Raw genomic sequence first — 14,759 nt, forward strand, 5'->3', positions numbered from 1 at the left:
TTGAAGTCTTGGACTGATGGTGGAGGAGGGGTGGAGGAGGGGTGGAGGAAGGTTGAAGCTCAGCCAACGAGCGGACGCCAGAGAACAGCTGGACCATATCAAGGGAGCGACGCTTGATGATTGGAGGAGGAGACCATCACCGATTGGTTGGAATCGAGGTGCAGGACGACATCTTGGTTGGGCAGGTGGGATGAATATAATAGTCTTCCAGGCTGAATTTTCGCCTAGGCTTCACTTTTTAGCTATAATAGCAGAAACTGTGTCCTGAATCTAGACTGTTTGTCTTTTGGTTCAAAAATAATTTTACTTCTATTGAGCTCAATAAAGAAAATGAAAAAAAAAAAAAAACAATTTATTTGTTTTAAGCATCTGCTCAGTGGGTCTATAGTAATTTAAAAATGCAACTTCAACACTATGTATGGAAATAACTTTGAATTCCTTTCAAGTTATTTTTTTTCTGGTAAATGCTGTGGAAACTCAGGGTAGTAATGACCTCAGAAATGCCCCTTTGTTCCTAGAAAAGTAACCTGTAATGAAAACATACCAAAAGATTCTGTTGCTCTCCCTCTGTTACTGTTATGATATTTGGTACTCTGTTAAATCTGCAGTACATAGTTTTTATAAACAATATATATTTTTACATATTTTTTTAAACTGTCACCTTTTCATGACAGTATAACATAAGAGGTAATCTGAAAAACTCCAGCTCTTTTCCTTCCCCTCTGTTCTCCTACAGCCGTCTGCAGGAATGCTCAGGACCCGGTCAGAAACAACCAATCAGAGCCAAGGGCGGGGTCTTTGCGCTGTCAATCACATTCGCTACAGCTCTGAAAATGATAGAGAAGAAAACCTAGAGTTACAGGAAACATGTTGATCCTGGCTCTGAAAGGTTGTTTCTTAATGAACAGTGTGTTTCTGCAAACAGCTGCAGGGCCATGTGGAGGAGGCAGAGGAAATCCATCTATTCACAGAACTATCTCACATCTGTCACAACATAGAGACAGTTTTAACAAATATGTAAGAAACAAATTGTTCATAAAGTTACATACTTTGGCTTTAGAGGTTACATTTAGGCTTAAACGTTCAATCTTCAAACGTTACAGTTTCTAACTGGAGAAGAGTATTTATATTTAACAAGGTCAGACAGTAAATCTGAGAAATAATTAACAAAGAGGAGAAGCTGGTTGAGTGACAAAGTTTTCTGTTTTGCATTTTGGTAAAAAAAAAAAAAACAACAACAGAGGAATAGAAATTCAAAAGAACTAGAATTAAAATTTGGCTTCAGAATTATCAACAAATGATTGAATGACACTTACTAGTTTTCCTTCTTGGCCATCGTTCTAAGAAATGGCAGCATTGTGTTTTCTGAAACCACTGTCATTTATAATCTTCCTGATTATACTAAAAAGTCATCATAGGTGCGACACTACGGCCAAAATGGATCAGAAACAGAAAAACAGCTGAACTGATTTAGAATGTTTTTTGTTTTTTTTAAACAGACATAAATGTACTGAATTACAAAGTTATTTGATAATCTGCATCACTACAGCACACTGGAACACACCAACAGCTTCACAAGCTTGGTCAAACATGTAAAAACATATTTAATCTGTTCAGTCAGTGCAACAGAACAGTAAATGTAAAATAAATAATAAAAAACAAATTAAACTGATGAAAACAATATATTGAATGCTGTGGTCAAACGTAAAAATAAACTGCAACAAACCTTTCAAATGGTTCAGAAGGTGAAACTAGGCATTTGAAATATAATATAAAATAAATAATAAAGCATGACATTGCTCAATGCACAAAGCACAGAATTATGAGGGTAGATCTATGAGGGTAGATCTACCCTCATAGATTGCTCACACTGCCACCGAAATCCAATCTAGAATTTGTTCAATATAGGGACCAATACTTGATCAATATTTGATCATTGCATCTCTAGTTGTAAATAACTTGATGTTGGGAAACTTAAACTGTGTGAAACTCAACTGGTTAATGACTTTATGAAGCCTCTCTGAAAAGAAGGCAGTTTACTCCGCCCAGCATTGTCCAGTCAAAATCTGTCCAAAGAGCAGAAACTAACCGTGAACCTTCGGCCCTCTCCCCCTCTCTCTCTTTTTCTTTGTGTCATGCTAGCGCCATATATTGTTTATATGGCTGTTTTTAAAGCTAGTCTCCATGGTAATGGCATGACCCCTGCTGCTGTTCATCAGTTGCAGGCCTGATTGATGGTAACCAGGCAGCCATAAAGGCTATCTGCTCTCTCCAGATATGGCCAGACAAACATGGCCACTGATTGCTGACCTACCAGAGGTGTTTGTTAACAAGGATGGATTCTGCAAATGTCTGTCTATAAATATTGGACTTTTGGGCTAACCAACTGATTTGTGCAGTTTGAGTATGTGGTTGGATTTGTCAGGTAGGTACCATCTTTGCTTTATGCCAAAACTATTACTGGGTCACGAAACATGTGCAAAGCAAATTCTCTCAAGTAGAGGCGTGTTTAAAAATACATCTGCTCTCCTCTCCCCTTTTATGTTACCAGTGTATGTTGTAGAATCTTATTTTTATTTAAGGTCTCTTCTGCAACAGAGCAGCTGGCTGAGATTAAAAATGAGGAGCCGAGGGGGCTGTCACCACTTTCTCCCCTGTCCTCTCTTGCTGGGCTGGTTCTTCTGGGAAAAGCCTTCATCCTCGCTCCACATGTATGTCACTGGCCTTTTGTGAGGAACGAAGCACGCCCACAGAGTGTTTGACGTTTCCATACCTCCCTTACAATCCACAGGTTGTCATGGAAATGCGCTGGGTGGCAGTGGGTGCAGACTTACAGTGAAGGAACAGCCAGGGGAAAAGGGAGGTCAATTAGTCCCCTTTTCTTTTGTGAGTCTCTGCTTATTACGACCTGACCAGAAGAGTCTGGTCAGAACATTGTATATTGATCAAAATACTGGGAAAAACCCAGACAGTATTCTACCTCAAGGAGGCGTTGGTGTGAATGGCCTCCCCTGAAATGTGGTCCAAACTTTGGACCACATTTCAAACAAAAGTAAAAAGATTTATTTTTGTTTGCTTGCTGTGTTCAACCATCTCCCACAAAAATGAATAGCCCTCTTCTGAATGTTAATCTTCTGAAGTTGAAACTTTCTTTTTTATTGTTTGGATCTAGCAAAAAGACTTCTGAATAGCTTTCCAGACAACGAAAACAAGGCCCAGACCAGGAGGACAAAATCTTTTAAGATGTTTTAAAGCAGTTTTAATTGCATGTTCTTGTTAGTATCATGCCTTAAAATACCATAAAAGTATCTATTAAGAAATCATGATAGCTCTGTAAAAAACTTAATAAAGTTTATGTCATTTGATGTATTGTTGCTCTGTAAAAAGAATACCTCAACAACATACACTTTGACATGGAATGTGCATTGTTGGGCTTTGTAACGATGGTCTCCTGGATTGTCACTGACTCAGGCCTTTATGTTTGTCAGGTTTACAAGGAATTTACTGCAATTTTCTGCCCTGGGGAAGGAAGAGGCAGGAAGAGGATAACTGGTTTGGGTGGTGATTTTGCTTGAGGAGTGCAGAGGAGATTGAGTGTTGCAGGGTGAACAGACAGGTAGATGTGTGTTGGAGATCCAGAGAAGTTCAACAACAGAAGGTCTCCAATCTGAGGGAATTTTTCTGCCATAATCCAAGAGCATATATTTTCATTCTGAAAGCAGGATTTCATGTCTTTTGTTCCCAAAATCTTTAGTACTTTTGCTTACATTTTTATTTTGAAAGCAGAACTTCATGTGTTTCTTCTCAAAACTTGTAACGCTTGTACTCAAAACTTCTCCTGGCGCTCAGACATAAGCCATGTCCAAATTCAGGATCTGCATCCTTCTTACATGAACCGGGTCCTTCGAAGATGTGAGTTCGGACAGGTCTAGCCTTCACCAACCGTCCCCGCCCCAACCTCAGCGTAACTCATGTTGCCTAGCAACCATGACATCGTGAAGCACAGAGTGGCAAAGAAAACAAACAACAGAGTCGAAGTTTGTTTTTTTAGCTGTAGTACTCCTGATTTCTGTGTAATTCTTAAACTTTTGTAGTAATGTCTGTTCCATAGTGAAACATAAATAAATAGATAGATAAATAAATAAATCTGTTAGTTTGGTTCTAAAATGTCCAAACATATAGGACATTTCTACAAGAAATAAATATAAGCAAATTACTCATTTTCAAATATAATATTTTCCAGATCTCAGATAAGACATTATAGTTAAATAAAACTATTATCTTTGAAGGCTTAACTTTAACCAATAAAACCAATTTGCTCAGAAATAAATGAAATACTTTAGTAAACCAAACATTTTGCCATCGGTGTTTAATTTCCACTCATTGGGGAAAGCTAGTGGGGGCTTTTATAGCAGTGTGCCGGGAGTCAGGCTTCTCTAAACCAAACCTGGAGCACTGACAGCTGACATGTGGAGCTGTCTGCTAATGCAGCGGGAGCAGACATGTCCAACAATGTCAGAGCAAAATTGCAATTATGTTGATGAACCGAGCAGATATTTGAGACTTATGCAGATATGTTCACACCTAAAAACGTTGTAAAATATCAAGTTGAATCACTTCAAGTGTAATACAGCAAAATAATTTGCCGCTCTTCACCGCCTTGCCTGAACACCCAGTTTGGACCCGCAGCAACAAATCCCAAGCAATGTGGAACTATAACGCACTGAGTGAATGGGGAAGTTTGCGTGTTGCTGTGGAAAATTGAAGCACGTTAAAATGCATCAACACAACGAAGCTAATACGACATAAAAACAATTATATACTTGACGGAGTTTGGCTACATTGAGGCTCACTGCAGTAAAAAAGACATATGGATGATCAGATAGCAGGTAAAGCAGCGCACAGCTACAAACACTCACCCGGATTAGCATGACGGTCAGAAAGCTAAACAAATAACCCGCAAAATTATTTAAGTCTTCGAGCTGCGATGTAAGACGCTGGTTCTGCTCTCACTGTTGAACCGCTGCTATGCGCTACAGGTAGTAATATTTCACAGACGGAGCGCCGCTTCTGCTCCACCTGGTAGTGACTCTCACACCGAACCTCTGTTTAAAGCTGCAGCATCTAACCTAAAAAAATACATTTTACATACGTATTAAAACGTTCGCTGTTTTCACACATGGTCCACATTATGGTGACTATTGGTGCTATACGACAACCCATTCAACCTTGCACAGACAGTCAGAACTGCAGATCATGGAAGTTTAGTAGCTTTGTTTTCTGCAAAACAAATTGCACACCAAATTGCACACCAAACACACAATAGGTTCAGATATGGAGAGTGGGAGAAAAGTTTGTCTCTGGTTTGTGACAAGAATGGGTGAATGACATGAGGCTGAGAACAATGATTTTCATTGGTGATTCACAATGGTGATTTTCATTGCTACTGTGACAGCTGACTTGGCAGTTGGGCTGGACCATGTAGAGTTTCCTGAAGAACACCAGCAGCTGTTCAGTGCTGGATGACAGAATCATGATTTGTAGGTGTTGTGCTGTAGGAGGAACTTTACAAAACTGCAACTTGAGATCAGAGTATTATGCCTTTAAAAACTCATTTTGTTAATGCTAACTGACCTAAAACAGGAATTCATTGATGTCAGGAAATGAGAGAGAAATCTGTGTTTTTGTAGTCTTTTTAGATAATTTATTCAAACATTTGGTTTCAGCTTTACATTGAAGTATAATAATAATAATAATATGAAAAACTCAGATGATGTTGTGAAATAATTACAACGAACGCTTTACATTTTATAGAATATACTAATTATTTTATTTTTTGCACAAAATGATTTTCTGAAAGCATTTACAAAAAACATGAAGAGGTTTTATTAGTTAAAAATATGAGTATTTTCAGCTTTGTCAATAAATTGCAGTAATGGAACTGATGGGACCATTAACTTTGGAGTGGCCTGTTGAAAGCATAGATAAGGGGAAAGTGGTGGGTATGTGCAGCTTCTTGCTGCTGTTCATGAACTCTCTGTGCCAAAGGCTTGACACCGCTTGCGCAAGTGGAGTTCTTTTTAAAAAATGACCCTCTTTGCATGACAAAAGCAGGTTGCTTTAGGGTGGCTGCACAAGAGGGAGAAAAGCAAGGAGGAGTGTTGAAGCAGGAAGGGGAGGCAGACGGGGACTTGGGCAGATGCACTGGGAGCACTGGTTCTTTCTGTCTGAGGAGACTGTACACACTGCAGGATATGGTTGACATTGACACAGAGGTACCGTATGAGGAGCCCGAGTTGGATTTATGTTTCGCTGTTTGGCAGTTATCTCCAGAGAGATGTGAAATGAATGCACAATCTCTGATTGCAGATGAATCTGGCAATACCTTTTTGCAATTTTTGAGAGTCAGCGGTTGGGGAGAGTCATTTTAAAACTCTGCATGCGTGTTTTCTAGTGCTGTTATTGGCAGTGAATTTTGCATAGTGATGTTTTTAAAGCAATCATTAACTGATGGCACGTGGATACAGTGAAAATACATTTTTGTAGCTCAACTGATTCATTTCTTCTGTCTAGAAATGGCTGGGATCTTGCTTACAGGACTTGTGCTCTTCTTGTTGGAGGTAATAATGTTCACATTATATAATATACTTTGTAACGGAAGTCATATTTTTAGTTAGTTTTTTTTTTTTTATCTCCAAAGGCCACAAAAAGTGTAATTGAAATTATTGTATCAAATGTATCATAAATAGCCATGATTCACACAAGTGTGAACACTGTGAAACATCATCCATAAGAATGATGAACTGGGAATCTTTTCTCTATAGGTGATATGTGATGGTGAGCCAACACATGCTGGGCCAGAAACAATGCAGCAGCCCCATGGTGAGGGAACAGAGTGTTCATTTATTCTGGCATTTTTCTCATTTAGAAATTGAAAAATGTGCCAACTGATAAGAAGATTTCTAATCAACTATCTGTAATGTGCTCAATTATGTGTCTGCTTTCTCAGAGCAAGTCAAACTCGTCCATCCTACATCACAATGGGTGCTGAAGTTGTTTAACGACTCGCTGCCCTTTTCCAGAGCTGAGAGTTTCTGCAGGGGTCAGTTCAGCTCTCTGATCACCGTGGAACGGTCAGAGGAAGAGAAGGAGACCGTCGAGTTCCTTCAGCAGGCTGGACTTCGCTCTCAAGTCTGGGTTAAAGATCACCTCAGAGCAGAGTCCAAGCCTGTAGCTCTCTCCAGGCAGTGTGAGTGGAATTAGGGAACTTCAAAACTGTAATCAAAATTTTCCCTGAACTAAAAGTTTTTTTGTTTTTTTTTCTGGGTTCAGATTTGGAGTTCTCAGCGCTAAAATTTCCAAAGGAATCCCATGAAGGCTTTGCTCGTGTCGGAGTGTCTTTTCCTGCCATGTCGTCTGTCAGCGTATGTGTTCGAGTTCAGTGGGACACAAAGTGGACTGATGTATCAACAGTCTTCTCCTACGCTGCACCTGTCCTGACCAATGAGTTCCAGCTGCGAGGCCGAGTGGACATGCAGGGTCGTATCCACCTGGCCCTCATAATCCACGGAAAACACTTTCCATACAAGGCATCCTTTGCAAATGACGGTGCATGGCATCACATCTGCGTCACATGGAGTCGGATGAGCAATCACTGGGCTATCTATGTGGACGGAGACAGGAAAGACACGGGCTCTGGTACAGACATGGACAGGGATATACACGGGGATGGTATTCTTATCTTGGGTCAGGACCAAGACTCATTTGGGGGAAATTTCACAGAACCCTTTTTTGGGAACATCACTGACCTGAATGTATGGAACGTTTCTTTGGAAACAAGGCATGTCCATGCCCTGAATTTGTGTTCGGCCGCAGTACGGGAAAAACTTTTCAGCTGGAACCTCAGCCTCATAGACAGCCATCATGTGGTCAAAGAGGTGAAGGCCCCGTTGTTCTGTCCAGGTAGGATAAAAGTCTTATTATAAAACTATAAGTTCACAAAACATGTTGGGATTTGTTTTCCGCAGTCAATCAACCAGTTACAAATTTTTATAAAATTCTCTTGAAATGACAGTAAAAAATGTGGTAACACCTGCTTCACTTTTCTTGAACTCTCCTTCATTCAATGAAACACATTAACAGATGAAGTTGAATTAGAATTGAGTTTGATTACATTAAAAGTAGAATTTGTCTCTTATCTCTGCTGCTTTTATAGTAAATGTGTAGTAGGTCAATATACCAAACAGAGCCACTGTGCATTACCAATCTCTAATTAAAACAACATTACTAAATGTATTTTGCCAGTGCATTTATAAATTATGAATAGACTGGATCTACTAGCAGATATAAAAAACATTGAAAGTTGCATAAAAGTACAATGTTTCTTTCATCTCAGAAGTGAAACAGTCATTTTTCATTACACATAGTGTAAATTATTTCAAGCTTTATTTTTTGCAATTTTAATGTAGACAAAAAATTTAAGGATATTCAATGCCACAAAGTTAGAATATCACATTAGATCAATCAAAAACTGATGTTTTAAGCACAAATGTAAGGCTTCTGAAAAGTATGTACATTTCTGTACACTCAATGCTTTTACAGGCTGGTTCACACAACACAGGTCAACATTATCTGTGATGGTATTCATTTCCTACATTACTACCACAGATACTGTAGGAATTTCTGACAAACATTAGAAAAAGTATTTTCAAACGTTGTTGTTTTCATGAGTTCATAAAGTGAAACTTACCACAAATCACTTTTGTGGTGAACTGTCTAAACTGGTTGCTTAGGGTTCTATACTTATAATTCTGTGTGAATGTTGACATTTTTGTATAATTCTTTTAGTTTGGTATTATTTTTGCCTGAAGCCATCTCTCTACTGGCCTCTTTGGTCGAACGGTTCTTACGCAGTTGAATTTTCCTATAGTGGCATTGCTTGGTACAACTTCGTCACTTTGGGTATAAAAACCAAAGTCCAGGAGTGTAACATAGTTAGAGCTAAAACGGCTAAAAAAACAAAATAAAATTTTTTGAAGTGTCCTAAAAAATGTCAGGAGTCTGTACTATGATTTGACTCAGATGCTGTGGCTTGATCTTCATGAGAAATATTAATGCCCAAAACCCTACAATGTCACTGTAGGGTGACATTGTAGGGTCTTTTCAGATTTTCTTCAAATATGTTCAATGATGATTTTTTTTGCAGTGGTGTAGGTGAAGAATTTAAGTACCTTTGCAGTGTTTGTCTAAGCACCACTGTTGAGCCTTTTATGTAAAATGTGTGTAAATTGTCTTGTTGCTCGTGAAGCCGTCAGTAAAAGGACAGTGAAAGGTGAAGGCATTTATTGCTGAGCGGTCTGGCAGTCAGCCCCTCCTCTTTCTGCTCCCCATAATTGTGAACCGTACACATCCTGGAGAAATTCAAACTTTGCCAAAATATGTTTACAAATAATCTTATAGCTGAAAACTGAAGCCATTATTCTGCTACTGTGTGTTACATATGTGTGCGTGTGTGTGTGTGTTTGTAACAATTTGAATGCATGAGTAGCAGTGCTCCAGCAGATGGAGCTCCAGGGCTGCAGAACGGTGCAGGGCTGGTCAGATCAGCTGCCATCCATCAGCTGGACGGACTGCTCTGATCTTCTACCTTTCATCTGCAGGAGCAGCCGAGGTGAGCCTCTACGGTGCTTGTCAGAATAATCCATGATTTTGAGTGGTACCTGCGTGGTATTTTTGAATGAATACTGGGCCTATAAATACCCATCAGTGACTCTGTAGGAGAAGAGTTGATGTCTTTTAAAATTTAGAAAGCAATGTTGAACTGGTTGAAAACAAAATATCCATGCAGAGGTCCTGGCAGAAACCTGAACCCAGAACCTTCCTGATTAATGAAGTTTAAGACCTGGTGTTCTAAGGAGCTCAGTGAGGTCTTACCTAGTTTGTTCTTATTCTGGTTTCAGCTAAAATGGTTCTATACCGGAATTCTTCACTATCTTTATTGTCAACTTCCATGTCCAGATGGTTAGCCACAGTTAAAGTGCATACTTGGTCTGATGTGTTATTGGGTAGTCACAGAAACAGTGGATGGTATAAATGTAGATTTTGTCTTGTTTTTTTTTTGTTGGATTTTAAAATAGTGAGGAATTGCAACTTATCATGGTACACTTCATCCTACCACCATCAGATTGATCTATCTATCTATCTATCTATCTATCTATCTATCTATCTATCTATCTATCTATCTATCTATCTATCTATCTATCTATCTATCTATCTATCTATCTATCTATCTATCTATCTATCTATCTATCTATCTATCTATCTATCTATCTATCTATCTATCTATCTATCTATCTATCTATCTATCTATCTATCTATCTATCTATCTATCTATCTATCTATCTATCTATCTATCTATCTATCTATCTATCTATCCATCTATCTATCTATCTGCCTCTCTCTCTGTCTGTTTGTCTGTCTGTCTTAGAGATGGAAGGTAAGTTGGAAATGGGGTAGATATTGTAGTTGTTAGTACCTGGTTCATGTTTTTTCAGGATAACTTGAGATATTCCCATCATATTATTCAATCCTGCTTTAAAACTTTCCGCTGTGTTCCTTGTTCTTCGTTATGCTGATGTTCACTGATATTCTCCAACAACATCTGGGTTCATGCTGAAATCAGAATACACACAAATGAACTGTTTACACTGAGATTTATTTTAGAGGGATCATTTAAAGAGATCTAAAAACAAATGCATGCCACAGATTTGTATTTGTGAAAATGTGGAGACAGTGTCTCATTTCCCCCTAAATCACAATTATACACTATATATTGGTTTATAAGAAAACACACTGAATGTAGTACTGTAACATGAAAATACATCTTTTTCTTATTTATTTTGCCTAGCATTGTTAAATGTTTTCCAACAACAAATAAAGCAAACTTCAATCCAGGTTTTAAATTGAGTTGTGTGTGTGTATGTGTGTGTTACATTTTGTTGAATGAATCAGCGAGAAGTTTGATTTTAATCTCTTTCAATTTTGCTTTCTTTTCGCAAGATGTTTCTATTTAGAAGCACAAATAGGAATTTGTCCAATTAAATCAGCCACTGTTCCTTCAGGTTTGTATAAGATGGCACAAATGACCTGAAAAACAATTGTAATTTTAGCCAAGTTTTTATGTTTTCTTTAATGTTAATTTAATTTTCTTTTGAGATAAAGGAAGTATTGAGTTGAAATAAATTTAATTAAGTTAACATTCAGCATTCAAGGTTTCATAACAACACAAAGGTGCTTCTTAATTTGCTTTATTTGAACATCAGTTTAAAAATTACCAATTGTTGCCTCTGTGCTGGACACTTGGTTTGTACAGGCAACATCTGAAATGTGGTAATTAACTGCGAAAAATAAACAAATTAAAACAACATTTTTAAAACACAAGGTTAACACCATCAATAGGAACACATGTAACACACCTCAGTCTACATGGACTGCTGTGTGCCAACCTCTGAACTACAACATTCAATATTTTATCTCTATTTTAAATGACTCTTTTGTCTATTTTTAGCTTTTAGGAAATATTTTTGTTAAAAAGTAATAATTTTATTTAGTTCAGCACACACAAACTATTTTAAGTTTTATAACATAAAGCATTTGCTCTTCTCCAGGTTCTAAAATTAATTAAATATGACCTCAAGTGAATAAAAACACACCACAGATTCCAGCATGTCATTAATTTTTTAAACAAAGCTAAAACCAAATCGAAAAAGTTTGTCTAAAACTAAGTTCAGTGAGTGATTTTACTTTCTTTTTACTTCACCTCTGTAAGAGATCCATCCATCCATCCATCCATCCATCCATCCATCCATCCATCCATCCATCCATCCATCCATCCATCCATCCATCCATCCATCCATCCATCCATCCATCCATCCATCCATCCATCCATCCATCCATCCATCCATCCATCCATCCATCCATCCATCCATCCATCCATCCATCCATCCATCCTGGACAGGATGTTAGGTCATTATGCAACCAACACAGATTACAACAAGACAACTAAGCAGATCTGACCACACATTGACTATCCAGAGTATCCCTGGTCAACACACACATGCAGTTGATTACATTCTAACCCACCACAGTAAAAGTCACTTGCAGCTTCATTCCAACATTATCTGCTTGTTAAATAATTAATTGAATTACTGCAATGTAAATTAATTAAAGTAATCTACTGAGATCTGGTGACCAGTATTATTTAATAGAGATTCTTATCTAAGCTTTTGATGAAGAGTGTTTATTTATAGCTATACCTTCACCAATGAAATGAAATCACCCATAGCTGAATTCAAAAAATATCAAATATTTTCTATCAGACTGCTTAATGAGATCTTGTTCTTTTGTTTTGTTCATTAATATAGTGCATATTCTCCCACACAGATGGTTAATCAGTTATCGGTATTGTATTTGTACCTGATAAAAGCAAGGACATCTAGATGACTAATGTAACATGCAGGTGTTCCATGGTTGAAAAGGATTTTATTCAGGGTATATGGACCTTCTGCTGTCACTGAGAGCAGATATAGCAACCTGTCATAATGTTTTTTATCTTAGGATTTATAGTTCAATGGTCTGTTCTCCGATCTGTTCATAACCGACACACATGAACTGTCCTCTCTGCTGCAGAGCGGCACCACAGGATGGAGCAGATCAGTAAGTCTCAGAGCAGCCAGCCCTCTGCCTTCATGAACCAACTGATGAAGCTTTCCAACAAGAGCCAGGTAGGCCACGCCTGAATGCAGATCCAACACCAGCTGATTCCTGATATCAGACAGCCGCAGCTAAAAGTTCCCAGTGGGGATATGAACATCGTATCAGTTGATGGAAGCTGGTATTATCGAACAAAATTACAAAATCTATTACATCCGTATCCAAAATTAGATTAATTGAATCATCAACAATACAAAAAAAACACAATGTTTTTAAGACTATTGTGCAGTGTTTCTACATAGATCTTAATGTGAAAGTAAAAAAAAAAAAATTGTTGTTGATTTTTCCTTTTTTACATTAACGCTTGTCTTAAAATAAATTAGCCCAGTGTTTCATTGAATTCAGACTACACAGTGGCACAGTTGATAGTGTTGTTTTACAGCAAGAAGGTCCTGGGTTCAAATCCTGGCCGGGTTCTTTCTGCATGTTCTCTGTATGTATGTGGAGAGAGGCACCAGCTCCCCGCCCTGCAAGGACATTCGTGTTTACGATAATGAATGGATGGTTCATTAGATTGAAAAAAAAGACCTGAATTATTTTTAATCTCACAATGAAATGCAGTGTAGATTTTCACAGAATCCACCATATTCTCTTTCAGTCTGAGCTGGTGCTGGTGCAGCAGCCATCAGGGCTGGACAGCCTGGCCCAGGCTGCGGCCCTGCTCAACGCCTCCATCCAGGCCCTGGAAGACACGCAGCAGGACGGCCTGGAGCCAGCCGACATGGTGACGCTCATCCAGCTGCTGACACTCACTGCTGACGTCTCCTCTGAACCATCAGTCAGCGCTGAAAACAGTAGCCGTGACAACATCCAGGAGCTCAGTCAGCACTTCATCAGTGTGGCTGACAGCATCATCAGTGAAGACAATGCAGACAAGTGGCAGGCTATCAAAGAGGTAGCATATGATGTATGAAGCAGATGTATGATAGAAACTTGCCATTATTGCTCTACTGAGCAATGTAAGTGCTTGAGATGTTTCTAAAGCCGCGTCATCCTTCTTGCTGACGTCACAGAGAAACAATGGGAGCCATCTTTCAACCTTGACCCCATCACTTCAGGTCAAATCATTAAATGAAAAGGTTACTTACAAAAGCATAGATGTTGAAATTTACAGCAACGTATTGTGACAGATTCTAATTGCGTTTTAAAAGTCTTCTAACACTGTTAGGAGCTAACTTACAGATAGTTCAGTCTAAATTTTAACATCTTGCCAATTTTCTAACTCTCTGAAATTAGGGACTCTGAATAGCAAAGCTGGAGTTGTTCATTGTACAAAGAATGTTGTTTTTTATGAAAACCATATAAACCACTGCTAATGTACGTTACATCTTAGCAATGTCTCCTGGAAGACATCAGTGGGTTCTTCATTGGCTGTGTTTACATGGACTATACATTTGTGCAAATTTGAATTACAAAAACAAATGTGTTTTATGGAAACACAGCAATTTAAAAAATTGTTTTCTGATAATAAAAAAAAGCGCTAGGATGAGGTCTCTTTTCAGCCAAAATTTGCTTGTTTTGCAAAACTGCAATGGAAACACATTTCTCAACAGACGGATATTACTACTAGTGTAAAAGACAGAGATGACAACAGGAAGTGGTAGGAGGAGGATGGTGCGGAATGACTTACCACATTAAAAGACTTATTCACATGTGAGTTTAATTATTCTCTTATTTAATGGAAACATTGCAATTGTGAATTTGTGTCTTTTTGATAGTAGCGGAATACCAACAAAGTTTTGCGCACATTGGTAATGGAAACGCAGCTTCTGCTTGTGACCGAGTGTGAGTTCCCTGAGTGATTAAAATATGGGCAGAACTTAGAGGGTTCCATGAATGAGGGTTGTGTGAAGTGGTGTTGTGGAAATGGCCAGATCGGTTTTGTGTCTAGACTATGACCTCATCCTGACTGCACCTTGCTGAAAACATAATCGTAAAGAAAACAGCTGTTTTATGCTTTGCCTCTTTCCACCTCTCTGGTTTCAGCT

General features: G+C 38.4%; 1 protein-coding gene across 2 annotated transcripts in view; it reads left to right on the top strand.

Moving 5' to 3' along the window:
• The first annotated feature begins 6,013 nt into the window (after positions 1-6,013).
• Positions 6,014-14,759, top strand: part of adgrd2 (adhesion G protein-coupled receptor D2) — a 55,492-nt gene continuing 46,746 nt past the window's right edge. Inside the window, exons 1-8 of one of the 2 annotated variants that reach the window (XM_081611238.1) lie at positions 6,014-6,275; positions 6,574-6,620; positions 6,825-6,882; positions 7,010-7,249; positions 7,333-7,962; positions 9,548-9,670; positions 12,688-12,782; positions 13,370-13,666. In XM_081611238.1, coding sequence (XP_081467364.1) covers positions 6,576-6,620; positions 6,825-6,882; positions 7,010-7,249; positions 7,333-7,962; positions 9,548-9,670; positions 12,688-12,782; positions 13,370-13,666 — 1,488 coding nt within the window. In that variant the 5' untranslated portion in view covers positions 6,014-6,275; positions 6,574-6,575. The remainder of the gene's footprint in view (positions 6,276-6,573; positions 6,621-6,824; positions 6,883-7,009; positions 7,250-7,332; positions 7,963-9,547; positions 9,671-12,687; positions 12,783-13,369; positions 13,667-14,759) is intronic. The other variant, XM_081611239.1, reaches the window with a different exon arrangement.

This window comes from Poecilia reticulata, chromosome 9 (genome assembly GCF_904066995.2).
Source record: "Poecilia reticulata chromosome 9, P_reticulata-male-v2, whole genome shotgun sequence".
NCBI lineage: Eukaryota > Metazoa > Chordata > Actinopteri > Cyprinodontiformes > Poeciliidae > Poecilia > Poecilia reticulata.